Here is a 26,272-nt window from a genome sequence, read left to right as displayed (position 1 = left end):
AATCTAAATTCAAATTTTTATAGACTAAATAATAAATCATTATTATTATTTTTTCAAAATATAAATTCAAATTTTAAAAATAAAATATATATATTTTTATAAACTAATAATTATACTAAAAGAATATTTTATTGAATATTTTATTTCAAATTTTAAGAAATAAAATATATAATTTTTGACTTGGATAGACAACCTTGATTTGGAAGACTAATATAGTTCAAATGTAAATGCAAGTATAACATATTATAATCTTTTAAAGCTATGTTTGCATAGGCATTGAAATCAGGGCCTTGCTCTTTAATTGCACAGATCAGGACTTTACCAATCAGTAAAACTCAAATTGATGGAATTCTAAACCATAACACTAATTCGAATTCAGTATTTTTACTTTAATTTAGCCATTTTTAAACTGAGCGGCAGGACTAGCTACTATGTACTGCTTGTTTTCAGGTCATATCAACTTTTACAAATTGTACATGGGTTTCCAAAAGTCATTTAAATCTAGTTCTTTCATCATCACAACCTCAAGCATTGTGAAAACAAACAGACAGTAGTGACTTGGATTGGATACTAAACGTCGTTAATTACCATTCAATCACCTTTTTAAGCTGAAATATGAATCAAATCATTTTACAGAGCCAAAGTGTTTTTCAACACAACTGCAAAAGTCCACAGAACTTATTGAGAAGAGAATGCCTTTTATGTTTCAACGTGATCATCATTAACAAGAAATATGAGGAAGAAAAGCTCCTATAGAGACAATTCTCTGTCTCATAGACTCTTCATGGACCTTATTGCAAATTGAGAATAATTACACTTAAGTTTCCTAAAGCTAAACTATATTTTTCTCATGTCTAGCGGTAGGTGATGGAAAGCTGCTCTGCCCTTTTTTAAATTGCCTGAGCTCCTTTCAGAATTTGGCAAGTGCAAGGGCTGTGCATAATATAGTATACTTTGTTATGCCTACAAGCTTGAAGCAACTACAATATTTACGGAGAATTTTAAATCTTTAATATATTTATATATATATATATATATATATGCCAACCCCCAACCTGCTGTCCCCTAAAAAATTTGGGGGTGTGCTCTACCCATCTTGGGGATGCATCCCTGCTGTCCCTATCAAATTCCCCCATCCTGAACACCAATGCAACATAGGCCAAAACCCAAATTGATTTCCTCAAACCCTAAGTTGAGCTGTTATCATTTGGTTGCCTCATGTGGAAGATCAAAACCCTAACTCACCTTATTAAGTTTACTTGCCTTCCTTGCTAGTTTGATTTTTCAAACACCCTAACTCTCCTTGACAATTTTGGCCTAGACAAAAGCCTAAAGTCATTTGCTAAATTGTGCAAGTCCAAAACCCTGATTCCCATAGCTTCTCTACCTAATCTCAAACCTAGGTCAAGCTGCCTTTGCTGATTTTACCAAGCCAAAAAAATCCTAGGTCAAATTTGCCCATGATAATTTAGTTAAACAAAAAGCCAATTCGATTTCTTTTTTACGATTAGCAGTTCTGCTAATTTTACTAAGCCTTAATTTGACTGCTTTTATCCATGCGTGCAAACTAGCCTTAAAGTCAACTTTCCTTGGCCAAATTTAGCATAAGAATATGCTTGAAACTATATTCTTGAAAGGAGGAACTCGCAGGAAAAGTTTTCATTTGTGGCAGCAAACAGTCACACATGTGGCTGAAATATTTGATACTCTATGCAGGATTGATATACAGAATGGGGATATGGCCAATTACTCGAGATAGTTACTGGTTGAAGATGAAATAGGCATGTTCCTGTGTGTAAAATTGCCAAACAACAGTTACAGCATGCAGAATTTACTCCAACATTGTGACAGTTGGAAACAGCATTTTATCATCAGCTGCATGCTACAGGGAAACAGCAAAACCTTGTGCATAGTTGGTTGATTTGACAGTTGCTTGGTATTATTCTTCGCTACAACAGAAAGGAAATTGAGGGTGCTGCAGCCAGAAATAACATTCTTCATATTTTGATTTCATGTTACACCACACCACAAGTTGTTAAAATTGGCAACTAGGGCCAAACTCCATGTGGGTCATCTTACTTATGGCAGCTGATATTTTTCTTGGATCCCTCTCATTGAGAGGTGTAGGATTGATCTAAAGATCATCCGATTCCGATAAGTATTCATGAAGTTATGAATTTAATTTGTTTTATAAGACAATTCGTCAAGGTCGCCCAGCAACCAAATAGCCCCCACATGTGCTCAATGTTTTAGTATAAAAAGAGATGACTTGAGAGTCATTTCACACGCACTTTCTCTTCTCCACTCATTTTGGGTTTTAGTGGAAGAGAAATCTAGGAGAGGAAGCCCTAGACGTTGGAGGAAAGGAGTCTGCCCTAGCCACAGCAAGGAAGACAGGCCAGTGAGGGTTTGAAGGATGTTGGAGGTCAGCTCCAAGTGACCGAGTGCTGGAAGGAGCATTTATTCACACTACTAGGAGAAGCCTTCTATAGGCTATCTAAGGAAAACCTATAAGATGTCTAGAGAAGGTCTCCACAAGCCCTAGCCGCAGTCCAACAAGTGCCACAAGCTATGCCCTAGATGCAGTCAAGGAGGAGGCCAAATACAAGCCCTAACCGCAAACAGAAAGGGTCAAGGAACAGCATGGAAGAGAGCTGCTACAGGAGGCCAAGTTTGGTAAGTCTTAAGGCTGAAACTAGGGCCAAAAGGATAGGCTGCTAGGCTGAGTAGAAGAGGAGTAAAACGCTGGCTGTTTGGGCACATTTGGAGGAGGCCGTGTGCTACAGCAAGGCTGTGTGGTAAGCCGCAGGCCATACCACCAGAGCAAAGAAATAGTGTGGGCTGTTTTGCTGTCATATGCCCTAAGGCAGCAACCTAGTAAGGGAGGAGTTCACCTTCAGCAAGCCGCAGTCTTCCAAGGTTTGTTTGGGGCAGCTTGGAGAAGATTAAGGCCACAGGTATGTGCCCTAACCAGTCTGTCACTAACAGTCAACAGCAAACAAGGTTGGACAAGCATGGATGCTGCTGCCTATGTATGAGGGATGTTAGATCTGTCTTGATGGCCTATGATGAAGGCTGTCCCATCTTCCATCCTACATAGAAAACAGAGATCCTAAACTATGAACCAATACAGTCCATGATAAGATGTGACAGCAAGGTGACCCATGAAGTTTGAATGCATACTAATAGACATAGTGATAGTGCAGCAAGATGCATGGGCAGCATGATAGCAGCAATGGTACTTGGTGTAGCAAGTACATGGTCCTGCAAACACATTGGGACAGCAGCATGGCACAGCAATGCTACAATGGGACAGCAGCAAGCACGATGCTGCAAACACAACGGGGCAGCATGGCAAGAATGGTGCAGTAAGCACATTGGGACAGCAGTATGGTAAGCAAGGTGCAGCAAGCACATGGTGGCAAGCATGGTGCAGCAAGCACATTGGGACAGCAATGGTACATGATGCAGTATAGTGATGGGTACAGTCATGATTGGTAAAGCATGATGAGATGCAGCATAGTAATGATGGGTGCAGCATGGTGTAGCACAGTGAGGTGCAGCATGATGATGAGGAGCAACACAATGATAGGTGCCGCATGGTGATGGAGTCACCTGGGAGAATCAGTTGAAGCAGCATGTCTTCAACTGAGTTCAGCGACCTCATGTATCATCTACATAGAGATGATCTATGCTCTTATTTAGATAAGTCAAAGTGTTGAATTCTGTTGTAAATGTACTCTCTCTCTCTCTCTGCTGAACTATTGAAGAACATATAAGAAGAATTGATCAAGGGTTTCCCCACATTGGGGTTTGTCCCTGGCTAGCGCCACATCTTGTGTCCTCTTCTCTTGGCTTGTCTTCTACGATCTATGTTTATGTTCTATCTGCAATTTACTTTAACGCTGATGTGATTGCTAATCTGGAAAAAATATTGAGCTAACTGTGAAAATAGAAATAAATTGCTCTAAGAATAGAACATACCTAAAATTAACATGGTATCAGAGGTGAGGTGAAGACAAAGCCCCAGCAAGAGTGAAAGAGCAATCACCAAAGACAATTGGGAAAGGGCAATAGGATCAATGGATTCCTCATCCCTCTTCAAATTCACCAAGGGTGAAGTCGAAGCAGAGAATATTATCAGAATGGCGCAGCGGAAGCTTTTGATGGCCTACCTAAAGCTCACTTCAATGGGAAGTCCAAACCTAAGGGAGGAAGGAAAGGCAAATGCCTTGTTTGTAATAAGTTCGGCCATTATGCAGGGACACATCATTTGATGATGATAACAATCATTCCAGGGACATCTTCAATGATCGGAGGAATGACAGGTAATGCAGGTCATCAAGGAAATAGCTGACTCTTCAAAGAAAGCAAGGAACCCTAGGTATGAAGAATCAAATGTTGTTTCTAATAAGATAAAGAAGTGTTATCTTGTATTGGCCCTCTCCTTCAGACTCTTTGGGAATCTGGCTTATTGGTTGTAGTGCTTCAAGGCACTTCATCGGTTAGAAGGGTGCTCTCTCTAATTTGGTAGAGATGGAAACAATCATGGGATTATACTTGGAGTTGATGCCACCTATCTCGTAAAGGGTGTAGGGAATGTTACCCATCAATTGAATGAGTGTAACTCGATTCATTTACAAGAATCTCTTTTATGTAGCTGATCGCAAGAAGAACCTGGTGTCCATTTCGGCAAAATGGAAGTCAAAGGTTTCAGGGTATGGAAAGGTACGTGTTTGAAAATAGAATTTTCAAAGATGCTTTTACTCATGGGTTCAGGGTTGGCAATTTGTATCAAGTTGCAGGAAGTCCATTGGGGACCATGTCAGTTGACACATCTCATCTATAGCACCAAAGGTCCACTTTATAGGGCCCTACCCGATGTGAGTCAAATGGTAACATGGATGCTTGAATTCAAGAAGGGCATGAAGGTACATGTCTGAGATGTATCGAAGGAAAATCTTACAAGGGGACAATCCCCCTCATGTAGCAGGTCCACAGGTTTGGAACAACCCAAGGGGTTTGAGATTCATGATCGAGAATCTCATGTATGCAGGTGGAAAAAATCCCTCTATGGCTTGAAGCAAAACACCCCGGGCTTAGTATGAGAGGATTGATAGCTGTCTAATGAAGCTGAGATTCACTAGGAGTGAAGCCGATCCAAACCATTGCTTGAATGTTGTGGATGATAGACCTCTCATACCGGCACCTTCTGAGGACGACCTCTCTCTGACAAGTGCAGACCCTCTCATTTGCAAAATTAAGAGGGATTTGGATTCTAGATTGGAATGGTGAACTGCAAGCCCGTGACTACCTCAATGGAGTTTAACTTTTAGAAGTTATGTGGTAGTGATGCCGGACCAGATTTGGGAAATGGCTCTGAGTTTCACAAACTCATACTAGCATTGATGTTCTTGGTGAACTCCCGTCCAAATATATGTCTTGCAGTTAGAGCATGGTGAGCTCATATATGGTTGAGCCTCACTAGATTGGTGCTAAGGATCTTCTGAGATATCTTCGGGGCACAATCTCTCATAGATTGAGATACACTGCCAGAAATATGAAGTTGCATGATTATTTGAATGCTGACTGGGCAGGCAGTGTGGAGGATCGCAAGAGCACTTCTGAGTGTTGATTCTCTTTGTGTTCTACTTCGATATCCCGGATGAGCAAGAAGCACAAGTCGGTTGCTATAAGCACCGCTGAGACCAAATACATAGCTACGAGTATGACTTCGTGTGAAGCTGCCTGGTTGTGGAAGCTCTTTAGTGAGCTGTTTGTACACATGATGGATACCACCGTGATCTTCTGTGTCAACCAGAGGAGGATTCGATTGTTGAGGAATCCCATATTCTATGATTTCTCCAGCATATAGACATCAGATACTACCTTATCTGGGATATGGTACATCGATGAGCAAGAAGGCTCCATTGCATTGGGACTGATGTGCAAGTCACAGACATTCTGTCGAAGCCCCGAGGAAAGGTCAAATTTGTGACTTTCCGGAATGACTTGGAGTCTTTGAGAGACCCTCTTATAAGGGTGTTGCATGATGCATGCATTGAGCTCTGGGAGCTCCGGGGGGCTTGGTGTACTTCTTGGAGCAACAAGTGACCATAGGGCGACTCACCCTCCCCTAATGGTGCGCTGTGTACAGAGTGAATGGCTCAGCCTTCTCTTGTGATACCCTGTGGTGACTTATGGACAAGATGAGTGGTTCTCCTGTCGAGGCATCCTACCCATGCAGTTTGGGACTCATGGGAAGTACCTCTCATCTGGCCAATGAGTAGGGAAATGGGGTTAGGGACCATAGTAGTACTATCGATGGATGCATCGTTGTATCTACCGTACTCCCTATGCTAGGATGACCTCCATTGATCTGGGATCAATGAAACTGATCTAGGATCAATATGAGTGGTTTGAGACACTCTCTTTTGATATTGATCTGGGATCAATTGGAACTGACTTCGGGTCAGTAAGAGTGATATAACTCACTCTCTTTTGGTACTGATCTGGGATCAGTAAGAGTGGTATGACACACTCTCTTCATATGTGACTGACTCCGAGTCAGTAGAGAATGGTATGAGACATTCCTGATCAATTCTTATTCTTCATGGTTCAGCAGAGCAGAGCAGTGCAAGGCATTGATAGCAGAGATAGTACAGTCTGGCAAATGGATCAATGGATGGAGTTCGCCCTAGTTGAGAGGGAGTATTAAAATTGGCAACTAGGGCCAAACTCCATGTGGGTCATCTTACTTATGGCAGATGATATTTTTCTTGGATCCCTCTCATTGAGAGGTGTAGGATTGATCTAAAGACCATCCGATTCCGATAAGTATTCATGAAGTAATGAATTTATTTGTGTTATAAGACAATTCATCAAGGTCAGCCAGCAACCAAATAACCCCCACATGTGCTCAATGTTTTAGTATAAAAGGAGATGACTTGAGAGTCATTTCACACACACTTCTCTCTTGATTTCTCTCCACTCGCTTTGGGTTTTAGTGGAAGAGAAATCTAGGAGAGGAAGCCCTAGACGTTGGAGGAAAGGAGGCTGTTGTAGTCGCAGCAAGGAAGACAGGCCAGTGAGGGTTTGAAGGACGTTGGTGGTCAGCTCCAAGTGACCGAGTGTTGGAAGGAGGGTTTATCCACGCTACTAGGAGAAGCATTCTATAGGTTGTCTAAGGAAACCCTTTACGCTGTCTAGAGAAGGTCTCCACAAGCCCTAGCCGCAGTCCAACAAGTGCCACAAGCTATGCCCTAAACGCAGTCAAGGAGGAGGCCAAATACAAGCCCTAACCACAAACAGAAAGGGTCAAGGAACAATGTAGAAGAGGGCTGCTACAGGAGGCCGAGTTTGGTGAGTCTTAAGGCTTAAACTAGGGCCGAAAGGATAGGCTGCTAGGCTGAGTAGAAGAGGAGTAAAACGCTGGCTGTTTGGGCACATTTGGAGGAGGCCGTATGCTACAGCAATGCTATGTGGTAGGCCGCAGGCTATACCACCACAGCAAAGAAATAGCGTGGGTTGTTTTGCTGTCATATGCCTTAAGGCAGCGACCTAGTAAGGGAGGAGTTCACCTTCAGCAAGCTGCAGTCTTCCAAGGTTTGTTTGGGGCAGCTTGAAGAAGATTAAGGCCACAGGGATGTGCCCTAACTAGTCTGTCACTAACAGTCAACAGCAAACAAGGTTGGACAAGCATGAATGTTGTTGCCTATGTATGAGGGATGTTAGATCTGTCTTGATGGCCTATGATGAAGGTTGTCCCAACTTCCATCCTACATAGCAAACAGAGATCCTAAACTATGAACCAATATAGTCCATGATAATATGTGACAGCAAGGTGACCCATGAAGTTTGAATAAATACTAATAGACATGGTGATAGTGCAGCAAGATGCATGGGCAACATGATAGCAGCAATGGTACTTGGTGTAGCAAGTACATGGTGCTGCAAACACATTGGGACAGCAGCATGGCACAGCAATGCAACAATGGGACAGCAGCAAGCACGGTGCTGCAAACACAATGGGACAGCATGGCAAGCATGGTGCAGTAAGCACATTGGGACAGCAGTATGGTAAGCAAGGTGCAGCAAGCACATGGTGGCAAGCATGGTGCAGCAAGCACATTGGGACAGCAATGGTACATGATGCAGTACAATGATGGGTACAGTCATGATTGGTAAAGCATGATGAGATGCAGCATAGTAATGATGGGTGCAGCAAGGTGCAGCACAGTGAGGTGCAGCATGATGATGAGGAGCAACACAATGATAGGCGCCGCATGGTGATGGAGTCACCTGGGAGAATCAGTTGAAGCAACATGTCTTCAACTGAGTTCAGTTGCCTCATGTATCATCTACTTGGAGATGATCTATGCTCTTATTTAGATAAGTCAAAGTGTTGACTTGTGTTGTAAATGTACTATCTCTCTCTCTCTGCTGGACTATTGAAGAACATATAAGAAGAATTGATCAAGGGTTTCCCTACATTAGGGTTTGTCCCTGGCTAGCGCCACATCTTGTGTCCTCTTCTCTTGGCTTGTCTTCTACGATCTATGTTTATGTTCTATCTGCAATTTACTTTAATGCTGATGTGATTGCTAATCTGGAAAAGATATTGAGCTAACTGTGAAAATAGAAATAAATTGCTCTAAGCCTAGAACATACCTAAAATTAACACAAGTGCATGCAAAATATTACTTGAGAGAGGTCTCTTTAGTTAAGTAACAAGCTAGAGAAAGAGATAAAGTCAAGCGCTTAAATGGTTGGCTTTTAGCAGTTTCTGCTATTAAAAAAGAGCCAGTGGATTCCCCATTTCATGTATGCACAATTTCTAAGGGAATTTCAGAGGGGCAGAATTAGAAAGTGGTGAAAACCAGGCAGGAGTTGCCATGTTGAGTTGATTTTTCTTTCCCATGCACAAAAAAAGGTGTTTGGGTCTTCACTCTATTGGCTGGGATTCTATACACAAATAGTTGAAAGGAAGAGTTTAGACAGTATTCTTTCTGAGCAGATTGTTGCAGCCGAGTTCTGATCATCCTTCCACCTTCAGGATCCCACAGACTGCTTCCACCACTGCATGCTACTGGACCTATGGCAGCCTATTGTGGTGTCACTATGATGTAATCCAGTCTCTTGAATAATACAATTCATTGGTTCGCTTATGCCTTCTCTTTGGCTCTTCAAATCTCCAGGTTGGATATTAGTTTGATAGTATTGTAGCGATCTGATTGCCTTCAATAGACTTACTTTTAATTCTTGTTCACTTAAGTTGCACATTCTCTTCATTTCATTCATTTTCACTCACTGTTACAATCATCTCAGGAATCTCATCTCAACCACTTGGAATGTAACTAAAATGTTTCGTTGCGCTCGATTCCTCATGAGCATCTCAAGAGTCATTTTCTTGTGTGCTCACTTGCTGGATTGTTTATGCAGATTCATTAGCTTAAGAACTCCATAAAACCCCTACAAACACCCATCTAGGACTGGAAAAGCACCAGTCTGAATGGAGAAGCATCCAACAATGACAGGGTTGGTTCTTTATAATTACTAGGAGAGTCTGCCAGTGCAGATTTGCATGATAACACTACCACAGCCTTCCCTAGAGACTTCATACTTCAGTGGGGAGGTGCCCCTCCAAGCACCCAACACCCCACTTCCTTTGGCCACTACTTCACTAAATGAGATGTAACAGTTTGTGACACCTCACTTGGAGGAGTCACAATTGTCATACATCCAAACACAGCTATTCCTAATTTTTAGCAACCTTTCACTGTAACTGTGCTTGTTCATGTCTGAATCAAACCCGTACAGCAATGCTACATCACTAATTAGTAGTAATTACTTGACGGGCCACAAAAGAACTTCACCCACCCAAGCAATGAAATTGTCCCAATAGGAATTTAAGCAAACAATTTGCCCATCTTTAGCAAAATCGGGGACGATTTTCTCTTAGTGGGGATAAATAGGGAAGACTTAACGTAGAGAATGAGTTCACACGTGCTGTATTTTACTCCTTTGAGCTTTATAACTTATTTACACTTGGAAGTTGGTACAAGATGACCATTCACATAAATGTGTATTTTATAATTGTAACCCAACGAAATTTAGTCAAAGATGATCACTGTCCACGAATTTTGCATTTCTATAAAATAGTTAATACAATATAGAGTGTAAAAATGTGTACATTGAAGCAATCTCCTTTGACACTTGCATAATTGCTATTAGGTGTCCCTCCTGCTGAGAAATTTTCATATTGTTGTTTGCGCCCATATCAAAATCTACTATGGAGATTTATAGTATGAAAAAACAATTTTCACATTCCTTCATTGATATAATAGTTTAAAACTTTCCCAAGGGTACAAACAAGTTTTGATTTTCAAATTCAACAAAGAAAACTCATACCTGCGCACAGGGTCTTCAAGTTCTGTGACAGGTTTACCACTCAATGGACAAGTCATGTTTACTAGGTTGCACTGACTGCTAGTCATAATGATTTCCTCCTGCACCTCTCCAGGCATTGGTTCGTTTGCATGATGAACTCTCTGCAAAGAAACAGTTTTTATTTTCACTGAACAAGAGAAAATCAAAAATCAAAAATTTCCCCAAATTATCCTTTCACAGATATACCCATGATTTCCATTAGAATAATTAGCATTCCTTTGTAGTAAGTGAACAGATACTTATCCAATTTTTCCACTTGCATAAGCAATATCCATTCATAAGAAAGAACATAGATAGTGAGGAGACATTCTAAAGACTCTAATGTATATGTGTGTGTGTGTGTGTGTATATATAAGGGAACTAAGAAGAAGTTTTTGCAAATATTATCTCCATTACAACAAATATGAAAACACGACCTTCTCCAGAATAGAAACATGGTGGTCAAACACTGACAACCACTAAAGGTCAAATCCATGCAAAGAAAGAACTAAAAGACAAGTTGAATGCTTCATTTCAACTTCACTTCAAAGTTGAGATATTAATTAAACTTAAACTCAAGGCACCTAAATGGCAACAAACTAATTGGATATATCTTAGACAACCTTGCATTGGGAAATTAATGGACTATGTCAACACCAAAAGTTATTTTCTTCAAAATTCATTTTGATCCTGGGCTGCACGGGAGCTGCCCCCCGCTCCCCCGAATTTGCTCCCAAAGCACGCTCCATTAGGGAGTGCATCGGGAGCGACCTCGAGAGCGCACTCCCTAAAAATATTTGCGCTCCCTGCCCTGTAGGGAGTGAAACAAGGAATGATCACTCCTGACCACTCCGGAATCGACTTTTAAAGTCGGGGAGCAATCGCTCATGCGCTAAAAAAATTGTGTAGCAAAGATGTTAAAATTGGCAACTAGGGCCAAACTCCATGTGGGTCATCTTATTAATGGAAGCTGATATTTTTCATGGATCCCTCTCATCAAGAGATGTAGGATTGATCTAAAGATCATCCGATTCCGATAAGTATTCATGGAGATATGAATTTATTTGTGTTATGGGACAATTCGTCCAGGTCGGCCAGCAACCAAATAAACCCCACTTGTGCTCAACGTTTTAGTATAAATAGAGGTGGCCTTCAAGTCATTTTCAACACACTTGGGATCTCTTCCTCTACTTGTCTTTGGGTTTTAGTAGGAGGAGAGATCCTAAAGGGATAACGCTGCCCTAATCTAGAGGGCAGAAGCCGGAACTGCCAGAACTACCGGGAACTGCCGAGAACTGCTAGGGAACTGCGGGAACTGCCCGAAACTGCCGAAATTTCCCGGAATTACCGAAATTACCGGAACTACTGAAACTTCGGGAACTGTCGAGAACTGCGGTGACTGTCGGAACTACCCGAAACTACTGGAACTGCAAGAACTGCTGGAACTGCGAGAACTGCCGAAACTGCCCGAGAACTGCCGGAACTATAGGAACTGCCCGGAACTGCCGGGAACTGCTGGGAACAGCCGGAACAGCCGGAACAGCCGGAACTGCCGAAACTACCGGGAACTACCAGGAACAGCAGGAACTGCTGGAACTGGCGGGAACTGTCGGAGCATCTATCTCCAAAGGAGAGCAGCATGCAAGGGACATCTAACTAACATTGGGAGAATTGTATGGTAATTAGCAGCAAATACACCAAGCATGCAATGTTACAGCTAGCATGCAAGGGACCCCTAGCATGCAACAGCAAGCATGCAAGGGACAACTAGCATGTAACAGCAAGCATGCTAAGGACAACAAGCATGCTAGGGACAACAAGCAAGCAAGGGACAACAAGCATGCAAGGTGCAGCCTACACATAGGTCAGTATGGCAACATGGTGCAGCAATGGCACATAATTCAATACAGTGATGGGTACAGTCATGACTCATGATTAATGAAGCGTGATGAGATGCGGCATAGTGATGATGGGTGTAGCATGGTGCAGCACAGTGAGGTGTAGCATGATGACGAAATGCATCACAACGATAGGTGAAGGAGTCACCTTGGAGAATCAATTGAAGCAGCATGTCTTCAACTGATCTCATGTATCATCTTCTTAGAGATGATCTATGCTCTTATCTAGATAAGTCAAAGTGTTGACTTCTGTTGTAAACGTACTATCTCTCTCTCTCTGTTGAACTATTGAAGAACATATAAGAAGAATTGATGAAGGGTTTCCCCACATTGGGGTTTGTCCCTAGCTAGCGCCACATCTTGTGTCTTCTTGTCTTGGCTTGTCTTCTGCGATTTATGTTTATGTTCTATCTGCAGTTTACTTTAATGCTAATGTGATTGCTAATCTGGAAAAGGTATTGAGCTTATTGTGAAAATTGAAATAAATTGCTCTAAGCATAGAACATACCTAAAATTAACATGGTACCGGAGTTGAGGTGAAGACAATTCCCAAGCAAGAGTGAAAGAGCAATCACCGAAGACAGTTGGGAAAGGACAAAAGGATCAATGGATTCCTCATCCCTCTTCAAATTCACTAAGGGTGAAGTCGAAGCAGAGAATATTATCAGAATGGCACAACAGAAGTTTCTGATGGCCTACCTAAATATCACTTCAATGGGAAGCCCGGATCTAAGGGTGGAAGGAAAGGCAGATGCCTTGGTTGTAATAAGTTCGGCCATTATGCGAAGGAGTGTCTGAAGTAGGGACACATCACTTGATGATCATAACAACCATTCCAAGGACATCTTCAATGATCAGAGGAAGTAAGGAACCCTAGGTATGAAGAATCAAATGTTGTTTCTGATAAGATAAAGAAGCATTATCTTGTATTGACCCTCTCCTTCGAATTCTTTGGGAATCTGGCTTATTGATTGTAGTGCTTCAAGGCACCTCATCGGGTAGAAGGGTGCTCTCTCGAATTTGGTAGGGACGGAAACAACAATGGGATTATAATTGGAGTCGATGCCACCTATCCGAGAAAGTGTGTAGGGAATGTTAACCCTCAATTGAATGAGGGTAACTCTATTCATTTACAAGAATCTCTTTTATGTACCTAATCGCAAGAAGAACCTGGTGTCCATCTCAGAAATGGAAGTCAAAGGTTTCAGGGTGGCATTCATCGATGGAAAGATACGTGTTTGAAAATAGAATTTTCAAAGATGCTTTTTATCATGTGTTCAGGGTTGGCAATTTGTATCAAGTTGCATGATGGTCCATTGGGGATCATGTCAATTTACATATCACATCTATAACGCCGGAGGTCTACCTATGGGGCCCTACCCAATGTGAGTTAGATGGTGATAGGGATGCCTGAATTCAAGAAGAGCATGAAGGTACATGTCTGAGATGTACCGAAGGAAAATCTTATAAGCGGACCATTCCCCTCATACAACAGGTCCACAGGTTTGGAACAACCTGAGGAGTTTGAGATTCATGATCAGAAATCTCATGTATACATGTGGAAGAAAGCCCTCTATGCTTGAAGCAAAACACCCCGGGCGTAGTATGAGAGGATTGATAGCTGTCTGATAAAGTTGAGATTCACTAGGAGTGAAACCGATCCAAACCATTACCCGAAGGTTGTGGATGATGGACCTCTCATACCGGCACCTTATGAGGACGACCTATTTCTGACAGGTGCAGACCCTCTCATTTGCAAAAGTAAGAGGGAGTTGGATTCCGGATGTGGAATGATAAACTGCAAGCCCGTGACTACCTCGAGGATCTTAACTTTCAGAAGTTATATGGTAGTGATGTCAGACTAGATTTGGGAAATGCCTCTGAGTTTCATAAACTCATTCGCGTTGATGTTCTTGGTGAACTTCTGTCTAGAAATATGTTTTGCAGTTAGCATGGTGAGCTTATATTTGGTTGAGCCTCACTGGATTGGTGCCAAGAATCTTCTGAGATATCTTCGGGGCACAATCTCTCATGTATTGCGATATACTGTCGGAAATATGAAACTGCATGATTATTAGAATGTTGACTGGGCAGGCAGTGTCGAGGATCACTAGAGCACTTCTCAGTGCTGGTTCTCTTTGGATTCTGCTTCGATATCATGGATGAGCAGGAAGCAGAAGTCGGTTGCTATAAGCACCGCCGAGACTGAATACATAGCTACGAGTATGATCTCGTGTGAAGCTGCATGGTTGCAGAAGCTCTTAAGTGAGCTGTTTGTACACATGATGAATACCACTATGATTCTCTGTGACAACCAAAGGGGGGATTTGATTATTGAGGAATCCTGTATTCGATGATTGCTCCAGCAGATAGACATCAGATACAGCCTTATCTGGGATATGGTAAGTCGATGAGCGAGGAGGCTCCACCGCATTGAGACTGATATACAGTTCGCATACATTTTGTCAAAGCCCCAGGGAAAGGTCAAATCTGTGACTTTCCTGAACGACTTGAAGTCGTTGAGAGACCTTCTTATAAGGGTCCTGCATGTTGCATGCATTGAGCTCTGGGAGCTCTAGGGGGTTTGGGGTACTTACTGGAGAAACATACGACCACAGGGCGACTCACCCTCCCCTAGTGGTGCGCTATGTACAAGATGACAGGTTCAACCTTCCCCTATGATACCCTGTGGCGACTATGGAACAGGATGATTTGTTCTCCTATGGGTCAGGATGATTAGTTCTCCCGTGGCAACTATGGAACAAGATGATTAGTTCTCCTGTGGGCCGGGATGATTATTTCTCCCGTGGCAACTGTGGAACAGGATGATTAGTTCTCCGGTGGGCCAGGATGATTAGTTCTCTCATGGCAACTGTGGAACAAGATGATTAGTTCTCCTATGGGCCAGGATGATTAGTTCTCCTGTGGAAACTGTGGAACAAGATGATTAGTTCTCCTGTGGGCCGAGATGATTAGTTCTCCCGTGGAAACTGTGAAACGGGATGATTAGTTCTCCTGTGAGCCAGGATGATTAGTTCTCCCGTGGCGACTGTAGGGCAGGATGATTCGTTCTCTTGTGGACAGAATGATTAGTTCTCCTGTCGAGGCATCCTACCCATGCAGTCTGGGACTCATGGGAAGTACCTCTCATCTAATCAATGAGCAGGGAAATGGGGTTAGGGACCATAGTAGTACTATCGATGGACGCATCGATGTATCTACAGTACTCCCTATGCTTGGATGACCTCCATTGATCTGGGATCAATGAAACTGATCTGGGATCAGTATGAGTGGTTTGAGATACTCTCTTGTGATATTGATCTGGGATCAATAAAACTGACTTCGGGCCAGTAAGAGTGATGTGACACACTCTCTTTAGATGAAACTGACTTCGGGCCAGTAGAGAATGGTATGAGACATTCTCGATCAATTCTTCTTCTTCATGGTTCACCGTTCAGCAGAGCAGAGCAAAGCAGTGCAAGGCACTGATGGCAGAGATAGTACAGTCAGATATATGAATCAGTGGATGGAGTTCTCCCTAGTTGAGAGGGAGTGTTAAAATTGGAAACTAGGGTCAAACTCCATGTGGGTCATCTTATTAATGGACGCTGATATTTTTCTTGGATCCCTCTCATCTAGAGGTGTAGGATTGATCTAAAGAACATCTGATTCCGATAAGTATTCATGGAGATATGAATTTATTTGTGTTATGGGACAATTTGTCAAGGTCGGCCAACAACCAAATAAACACCACTTGTGCTCAACATTTTAGTATAAATAGAGGTGGCCTTCAAGTCATTTTCAACACACTTGGGATCTCTTCCTCTCTACTTGTCTTTTGGTTTTAGGAGGAGAGATCCTAAGGGATAACACTGCCCTAATCTAGAAGGCAAAAGGCGGAACTGTCAGAACAGCGGGAACTGCCAGAACTGTCGGGAACTGCCGGAACAGCCAGAACTGCCGGAAGAGCCGGGAACTGCCGGGAACTACCGGGAACTGTCGGAACTGCCCGGAACTATCGGAGCTGCTGGAACTCCGAGAACTGTCGAGAACTGTCGGAACTTTCGGGAACTGCCAGAACTGCCCGGAGCTGCAGGAACTGCCGGGAATTGCGGTAACTGTGGGAACTGCCGGAACTACCAGAATTTCCCGGAACTTCAGGAACTACCGAGAACTGTCGGAACTATCAGGAACAGTCGGAACTGCTGGAACTGCCAGGAACTGTCGGAACTGCCAGGAATAGCCGAAACTGTCGAGTACTACCGAAGCATCTATCTCTGAAGGAGAACAGCATGCAAGGGACATCTAACTAACATTGGAACAATTGTATGGTACTTAGCAGCAAATACACCAAGCATGCAATGTTACAGCTAGCATGCAAGGGACAGCTAGCATGCAACAGCAAGCATGCTAAGGACAACAAGCATGTTAGGGACAACAAGCAAGCAAGGGACAACAAGCAAGCAAGGTGCAGCCTACACATAGGTCAGTATGGAAACATGGTGCAACAATGGAACATAATGCAATACAGTGATGGGTACAATCATGATTAATGAAGTGTGATGAGATGCAGCATAGTTATGATGGGTGCAGCATGGTGCAGCGCGGTAAGGTGCAGCATGATGATGAAATGCAGCACAACGATAAGTGAAGGAGTCACCTTGGAGAATCAGTTGAAGCAACATGTCTTCAACTGATCTCATGTATCATCTTCTTAGAGATGATCTATGCTCTTATCTAGATAAGTCAAAGTGTTGACTTCTGTTGTAAACGTACTATCTCTCTCTCTCTCTGCTGAACTATTGAAAAACATATAAGAAGAATTGATCAAGGGTTTCCCCAAATTGGGGTTTGTCCCTGGCTAGCGCCACATCTTGTGTCTTCTTGTCTTTTGCAATTTATGTTTATGTTCAATCTGCAGTTTACTTTAATGCTAATGTGATTGCTAATCAGGAAAAGGTATTGAGCTTACTGTGAAAATTGAAATAAATTGCTCTAAGTATAGAACATACCTAAAATTAACAAAAGAGAAATCGCACAGGTTTTTTGGGAGGGAAGGAAGGGGCCAAAAGGATAATAGGCCTCCTCCCCTTTGTTAATTTTAGTTAACATGTTCTTTTCCTAGGTCAATACTTTAATGTTCCACATTCGCCCAATTTTCATTTCCATTTCTTTTCATTATCAATCACATAAACCATCATCGCATTGATAGTAACTGCAGAAAGAACATAAATAACATATGCAGAGGGCAAGCCAAGACAAGAGAACACAGAAATTGGCTCAAGCCAAGGAAAAACCCCAAGATGGGGAAAACCCTTGAACAATACTTCTTATTATTAATATCAAGTGTTCAGCAAAGAAAGAGAGAGAGAGAGAGAGTATAATCAAAGTCAAAACTGACTTTCCAAAAATGATGACTCGTACTACTTGTCCAAATGCCAAAGAGGTTGCCCAGTCAAGTATGCAATTCTGCCTTCAAACAGTAGCAGACAAATTATTCACTAACCAGTGGTCAGCAATAGTCAAAGCGGCTACAAAATAATCTCCTAAAGGAGCTTGGTCCTGGATCAAATAATGCAGCCTCCTTTGCTGAATATAATGAGCCCTGTTGACCACTACGTGTCAACTACCCATAGTAGTACACCCCTTTTTTCGCAAAAGGGATAGCGCTTGATCGACGTGTCCGTGCCATTCGACTGTCATCATCAGCCCAATCATGTTATATTGTAAACCCAGTCTGCATGTGTAAATTTGTAAATAATCTTAGCAGATCTGAATCATGTATGTAAATTACCTAGGCAAACCTAATTTTCTAGTGATAATCTACGTTCCAGAAGGTTTTTTTGTCTCACCGATCCATGATCGGCAGAGTTTCCTTCAGCCTAACCCCAAAGCCGGAATGGATTTTGTCATTAGAATCTTAGGGGAATCCTAGTGTGCTAGGTCGAGTTTATGTAAAAGTAATTTGGAAATAATCCTAACTATTTGGTTAGGTTATTACAAATTGCTTGGTCTGCTAGATTATATTTGTCGCAGAGCTAGGTGGTCTATGGGGGTCTATGTCAAATGGGTTTTCCCCTTGAGATGTAAAATTGTAAAAGTCATGATGTAAAGTTTCTTGAGGGTTAGAAAATGTTTTAATCCCCTCATAAGTCCTAAGTCGCAGGTCCTAGTTGATTTTTCCAAAGGGCTAAGTTCGAGGATCCAAAAATAAAAAATAAAAGATATAAATAATTAAAAAGTTAAAAAACTAAAAATAACTAAAAAAATAAAAAAATAAAATTTAAAAAATAAAAAATTTAAAAAATAAAATAAAATAAAATAATAATAAGTCAAAGTTTTGCGAAAATAAATGCAGGGTTTTAAATTTTAAGTATATTAAACTGCATTTAAAATTTCAACGAATGAGATTGAAAGGGATTTTGATCCTCATCGATGGTCGAGATTAGTTTGACATGTATCACTCAAACTAGCCGTTGGGAAATTTTCCTTTAAATAGGGTGTTAGGGGTCATTTGAGATCAGATGGGATCTGTGAGTCTTATGCTAAAGAAAGCTCTCTTGTAGTCATTTTTTGTGCAATAAAGAAAGACTTTGGGGTTGAAAATCTTGTTGGTGTTACTCTTCTAGAAATGTTGTAAGATGTTTTATTTTTCTGCATAATTTTATTTTCAGCCATTGATGATAGCTTGATGAAGATTGATTTAGGCACAGGTATCTTGTCTGATCTCTGGGGTTTGAATGATAGTTTAATTTCTGAAATATAATGGCAGGTATCTCCATTTGATCTGAATTTCACTGTTGTTTTCTCCCTCTATGTTAATGGTTGATTTAAGTTGTGCAAGATATCCTTAACTTTGAGTTTACGGGCGTTAGGGGAAGTTCTCAGCTGAACCAGCCAACCCCCGGATTGGGTTTTCTGAAAGAGCCCAGCCAGTTTTGATCCCGGGCTTATCATTTGAATTTCTTTTATGAATGCATGAAGTGTTTTCTGAAGCATCTCACACTAAATTTAAAGTTCTGAAAATATTTATGTGGCATATCGACAAATCTGACTATTTAGAGCCTCTAAGTTGTAATTACTATAATTATTTAGCTGGTTTTTTGTTAGGGTTTTAGGTTCTTCCTTGCACATTTTATTTCTGGGTGTTCATTTTTTTTATTTTTTTTTATTTCAGGTTGCAGGTTGGAAGAAAACATTTATTCTGAAGCCAGATCTAGGCCCTGGAGGGTAAGATCTGGCCTCAGGTTCAATTCTGGCAGGAATATTTGCTTCAGAAACAATTTTTGCAGGTGTATGTTTCTGTTGTTTGGGGGTTTAGAAATTTGGAAAATTTTTATAAGGGTTCACAAGTTTTTTTCTGGAGAATTTCTTCATGCACAGCTCCATCATCGGCCTTCTCTCCTGCATGCTGGCTCCCCATCACTCCATCACATCCCTCTGGCAGCCTCACTTTTGTTGTTCCATTCCACGCAGCCAATTCACCATCTCCCCATCCGCAATCATTACAACCCTTCAACGCAACTCCATTTTTTTTTCTTGCCGCAGCTTCATCCTCAAACATTGCAAGGCTTTTCGCTGCTCTGCGTACACCAAACATTAACCTCTGCCTTGCTCGATTTTTCCCTCAGTCAAACCTACGTTTTTCTTCAACCTACAATCTTCTCCAAAGCCTGCACAGCTTTCACACTGTCAAAAGCTGCTCCTCCATCAATTTTTCGCCGTACTCCTCTAGTACCCTCCACGCATTTTTCTTCTGCGACCCCTTCCAAACCTGCAGCGCATCATCCTTTAACGCTGCCAAAAATCTACATAAAAATATAAAAATAAAAAAACCACAGTCCCTTCAAACCACCCGCAGCCATATCCGCACCCGCAATCTGCTGCTCCATTCCACGTCGCGTCCTCCACCGTTGCTCTTCTCTCCGCCGTCTAGTTTGCTGACCTGCGTTCAACACATTACGCACAGCAGTTTCATCTTTTGATTTAAATGCATGTGTATAGTTTAGCTTAGGGTTAGCGTGATTTTCTTTTTTAGTTTCATGTATTCAGATTTGAGTGTTTTTCTTTCTTTTTTTTTGTTAGAATTTAGATTTGATTTGATTTTTTATAGTTTAGAATTTAATTACCTTCGTTAAAGCTTTGATTTCATTTAGAAAGACTTCAAATTTTCATTTTTCTTATTATGATGTATTTACGTCAGTTCTTTTTAATTAGATTTTAATTTAGATTTTTGGTTTAGTTTTAGGCTAGTTTAGATTTTTATTTGATTTTAAATTTAGGTCTGAGTTTTATTATTTAGATTTAATTTTCATTTTTGTTATATATATTAGGTGTTAGTTCTTTTTGTTTTTAGCTTAGCTTTTTTAGTTTTAAGTTTTAGTTTTAATTTAGATTCACTTTTGATTAAATTTTAATTTTAAAAAATAATATCAAAAAGTTTGAAAACTAAAAAATCGATTTTCATTTTTTTTTTCGGTGTTAGTTCAAGTTTTGTTTTGTTTCATTTTTTTTAATAAATCAAAAATCATAAAAAATACAAAAAAACATAAATGGTTTAGAAAAATTAAAAGGTTCCTTTTCATTTTTAGAATTTTAGTTTAGAATAGATTTAGGCTTTATTCTGATTTTTAACTTTAAAATATAAAAAATATAAAAAGTTCCTTTATGGTTTTAGATTAGATTTTAATTTAGGATTTTAATTTTGTTCTATTTTGATTTTTTATTTTAGAATTTTATAAAAATATAAAAAATATATATAAAAATTAAAAAATATTTTGAAAAAGCTTAACAAAAAATTGAAAATTCATTTTTGGTGGCTTTCGTGGTATCTATGTTCCACTTTTCTATAGTTAAATGCACTTAAATGTTTATTTAAAGTTAGCTATATGAAAGTGGTAATTGATTAGCATTTAAATTGTATGGTTGTTTAATGTATTCAATCTTTAGAAATTTAATTGTTGGATCATTATTAAAGCGTTGAGTTTATTGAATAGCTTATATCGCTTGGGATATTCGATGATAAATGTTTGTTTTACATGGTTCATATTTCTGCAACATTTAATAAATAATCATTTAATCATTGAATTAAGACTTCTGTGATCCATATCATGTTTTTGAAAAATTCTTCGGCGAAAATCACATGGAAAATTTTTTGTCGACGCGTTTCGAACCAACCAGTGTGGTTCATCGTCAGGACAAGTTGAATGAGCAGATCAGGCTATGCACTTTAAATAGATAGGGCAGAATATCCACTGACTCAGATTACTCGATAAGACAACAGCTAGATTTGACCTCATAACGGCTAGTTTGACCATGATAAGGGGTATTAATTTATATTATTTATTTTATTTATTTATATAAAAGAAATTTCAGTTATTAATATAGAATAAATTAATATAATAAGTAAATCATAAAATAAATTAATTACAAATCAATTAATTTTAAATATATTAATAAACCTAAATTAATTTAAAAATTGTTAGAAACGTATACTAGAATATGTAAAATTAGTAAATCATTAAATAATAATAAACAATTAATATATTAATTAACAAGGATAAGAATCAAATTAATTTAGCACTGTTAAATAAAAATATTAGTTAGTTATAACGGCTAGATTGACCATGATAAGGGGTATTTAATTTAATATATATATATATATATATATATATATCGGTTATTAATATAGAATAAATTAATATAATATAATAAGTAAAACCTAAAATAAATTAATTTCAAATATATTAATATATTAATAAAGTAAAATTAATAATAATAATAATAAATACATAAATTAAAAAAAAAAAAAAAAAAAAATAGAGAACTCAAGGGTTGAAAATATAAAAATTAATTCAAGGTCTTAAAAAAATAAATAAATAAATAAATAATAAAATAAAAAATATAAATATAAATATAAAAAATAAAAATAAAAATAGTATATTACAATAGATTAATTTTAAAATTTACCTCATGTAAATTAAGTATAAATTGATTAAAAATAAATAAATAAATAATAATAATAATAATAATAACTTCACCATATTAAAATTAATTAATAGTTTAAATTAATTAATTAAAATAGATATAAATTAATTTTTGAAGATAAATTAAGTTTAAATTAATAGTCAAAAAATAAAAATAAATAAATATAGATAAATAAATAAATAATAATAAAAAATAATAATAATAATATATCGATGAAATAAGGGTGGAAACGAAAGAAAACGACTAGGAGGAGAGGGCTGGGATCCAGCAACTACTGATCTTCCAGCCATCCTCTCTATTGAGATTGTTCGGTCTTTTCTCAATCTCCAGGGCTTCCCTAAATTTTCGGTGATGGAATTGCGACACTCTAGCAATCACACTAGCCTCCTCGATGCAGACATGATGATTGGTTTTCTCCACATGCTCTGCTAAAGCGGAAGACTTAGTTCTCATATGCTTGAGGTCAGCTGCGTGCTCACTAATCCTTTGATTAATGGAGCGACCAGTCTCACCAATATAGGGGGTCCCACAAGAACAAGGAATAATATAAACCCCTTTCATGTCCTTAGGGTCGATGGGATCCTTTACAGATCTGAGGGATTTACGAATGGTGTTGAGAGGTCTAAAAGTTGCGGGGACATTATGCTTCTTAAGAACCCTCGCAATCTTATCCGTGGTCCCCTAAACATACGGAAGATGGACACTAGGAATCCGCTCTTTAGGCTCTCTTTTCATGGTCAAACTAGCCGTTATGAGGTCAAATCTAGCTGTTGTCTTATCGAGTAATCTGAGTCAGTGGATATTCTGCCCTATCTATTTAAAGTGCATAGCCAGATCTGCTCATTCAACTTGTCCTGACGATGAACCACACTGTTTGGTTCGAAACGCGTCGACAAAAATTTTTCCATGTGATTTTCGCCGAAGAATTTTTCAAAAATTTAATCATTTAATCATTAAACTCCATAACGCACTAGTACATTAATTCCTTAAAATCAATCAAGTACTAGTATCACCTTGCTGCGTCTCCCAACCCAACTGGTCCACAGTTGGTCTTCCTTTGTCCCATAGGGTCTACCCCCCTTAGCCTCGGGAGCCAGCGTAAACGGAGAAATTGGGGATCAGGGTGACAGCCCCCGGTCTGAGCGTTGTCATGACAATCTATGCGACAACAATTTTTGGCGCCGCTGCCGGGGATAAAGTTTTTCTGGCCCTCGCATTTCAACGACATTTCATCTTCATTCTTCTCTCTCATCTGGAATCTGGAATCTTTTCATTTGAGCCAGCGAAATCAACATTTTTTGGCATCATCTCATATTTTCCACCATTCATTAGCCTGTCAAACGGCCAACATTCTTTGGCATTATTTGATCTTTTTATCACCTTATCTTTCGTCATATCAGCACCTACTCTTCAATTCGTTTCTTGTTTGGGTGGCGACTCCATTTCTTTTATTTTTTCCCAGACAAGAAGCCTCCATCATATCTGCTTGTTGGTTGTTTTTTGGATCCTAGAATTAGATTCATTATTCAAGTGACGACTCCACTTCTTTCATCTCTTGATTTTCTTGAGCAGAAATCTCTTTCTATCATCCATTTGGTCCCTCATTATTCATCATGAATTATTCGTTTAAACCATGTCATTTTATTGATGATCTCCATGATTTTCCGAAGGTGGCCATTTCTAAATTACCTTTGTTCTCAAGTGGTGATTCAGTCTCTGTTAGAAAGCATTTAAACAAGTTTACTTATATAATGATCATATATTGTAGACTTCCTCAATATAATCATGAAGATGTCAAAATGCGTCTTTTTGTCTGTTCTTTAGAGGGTGATGCTTTGAATTGGTTTAATAATTGTCCTGAAGACTCTTTCACTTCTTTACAAGACATTTTCAATGCTTTTCAAGATAGATATGGTTACCCAGATAGCTCGCCTTGTGCCCCTAAAATTGTGCAATAGAATGAAAGTAATCTTATAAAAGGTCCAGCTGTCAATGAAAGATTTCAAGACAATTCTTCATATCAGAATGTGCCATCCACCTATACCATTGCAGATCAAATCCATGATAGTGGAAAAGCAGGGACAAATTGTAAAATCAGTGTTGACAATGAAAAGGAAGATCAAAAGCAAATTATACAAGAACTAATGCGGCTGGTAAAAAATATGGAGATTAATCAAACTAATTATGCCAATGATGTGAGAACTTTATGCACCCACCTGGAAAAACATGATAAGGAGATCGAAATCATGAAAATTAAACACTCTGATCACGTAACCGACATACAAAGTCAACATGCTAAGGAAATTGAGACCATGAAAACTAATCATGACAGGGAAATTAGTTTCATGCAAAGCAAGTTATCAGGCTTAGAGGAAAATATGACGACCATGGAAGCTAATCAGATATGTCTTCAAAATAAGTTATTGACCATGGAAAAAGACCATGCCAAGAAAATCAGTACTATGAAAGTTGAACACTCTAGCCAGATAGATGCCATTACAATACAGGTACACAAATTTCAACAGCGGTTAGAGGATGAAAGAAACCAAGAAATATCGACAGATCAGAAGCCTCCTTATCTGCTGCAACAAGCTCCATCTTATTATTATGAGGAGGTCATTGGTTCGATTGAAAAGTGGTTAATTGAAGGTGATCCAGATAAAATTAAAAACGATAAAGATCAGATGCAAGATGAAGAAAGACATGTCACGCATATCTTATATACTTCATCTGAGAGCTTTGAAGCGGAAAGTTCCACGTCATCAGTGATACAGCCTGCCACAAAGAAAAAGCGCAAGAAAAAAGATTTGATGCATCAGACGGCGCAAGCAGCTTGATTTTTGGATAGGGAAAAGTCCTACCGTATGCAAAATTGGACATGGCACATCTGATAAGCAGCAGACCGATTTGCCTGAAAGCAGGCAAATGCTCAATATACACTATATTGAACACATCTGATGCCGTGGGGCATCCTCTGTATTTCTAACCCTACTCCTTGTTTTTTCAGCATTTTCATTTCTGTTTTAGGATTAGATTTACTTTTCATGTTACATATAGTTAATAAATGAAGAGCTTATATCTTTCTTGTGTTTAATGTTATATGATGGTTTTTGGATGGACGCTACTTATGTTTTGTTGTGTGTTGCGTGGATGCAGATTCTGGATTCTCACATTCCTACAGTGTAGCAACGTGTCCCCAAGTAGAGCCAGATGTTGACCACTACGTGTCAACTACCCATAGCAATACACCCCCTTTTTCGCAAAAGGGATAGCGCTTGATTGACGTGTCCGTGCCATTCGACTGTCATCATCAGCCCGAAAAAGTTATATTGTAAACCCAATCTGCATGTGTAAATTGTAAATAATCTTAGCAGATCTGAGTCATGTATGTAAATTGCCCAGGCAAACCTAATTTTCTAGTGATAATCTACGTTCCAGAAGATTTTTTGTCTCACCGATCCATGATCGGCAGAGTTTTCCTTCAGCCTAACCCCAAAGCCAGAATGGATTTTGTCATTACAATCTTAGGGGAATCCTAGTGTGCTAGGTCGAGTTTACGTAAAAGTAATTTGGAAATAATCCTAACTATTTGGTTAGGTTATTACAAATTGCTTGATCTGCTAGATTATATTTGTGTCGCAAAGCTAGGTGGTCTATGAGGGTCTATGTCCAATGGGTTTTCCCCCTTGAGATGTAAAATTGTAAAAGTCATGATGTAAAGTATCTTGAGGGTTAGAAAATGTTTTAATCCCCTCATAAGTCCTAAGTCATAGGTCCTAGGTGATTTTTCCAAGGGGCTAAGTTCAAGGATCCAAAAATAAAAAAATAAAAAACAATAAAAAATAAATAAATATAAATAATAAATAAATAAATAAAATTTAAAAAATAAAATAATAATAAGTCAAAGTTTTAAGAAAATAAATGCAGGGTTTTAAATTTTTAATATATTAAAATGCATT

At 39.3% G+C, this 26,272-nt stretch overlaps 1 protein-coding gene across 2 annotated transcripts in view; it reads right to left on the bottom strand.

Moving 5' to 3' along the window:
- LOC149239082 (E3 SUMO-protein ligase MMS21-like) overlaps positions 1-26,272 on the bottom strand; it is a 125,416-nt gene that overhangs the window by 5,649 nt on the left and 93,495 nt on the right. For both annotated transcript variants that reach the window (XM_089373317.1, XM_089373318.1), the window contains exon 5: positions 10,411-10,550. In XM_089373317.1, the coding sequence (XP_089229443.1) occupies positions 10,411-10,550 (140 nt within the window). The remainder of the gene's footprint in view (positions 1-10,410; positions 10,551-26,272) is intronic.

Source organism: Pinus tabuliformis, chromosome 8 (assembly GCF_031772625.1).
Source record: "Pinus tabuliformis cultivar Carrire ecotype Pingquan chromosome 8, CPIR1, whole genome shotgun sequence".
Lineage (NCBI taxonomy): Eukaryota > Viridiplantae > Streptophyta > Pinopsida > Pinales > Pinaceae > Pinus > Pinus tabuliformis.
Note: the sequence above shows the minus strand (reverse complement) of the source record. Positions and strands in the feature narration are given on the sequence as shown.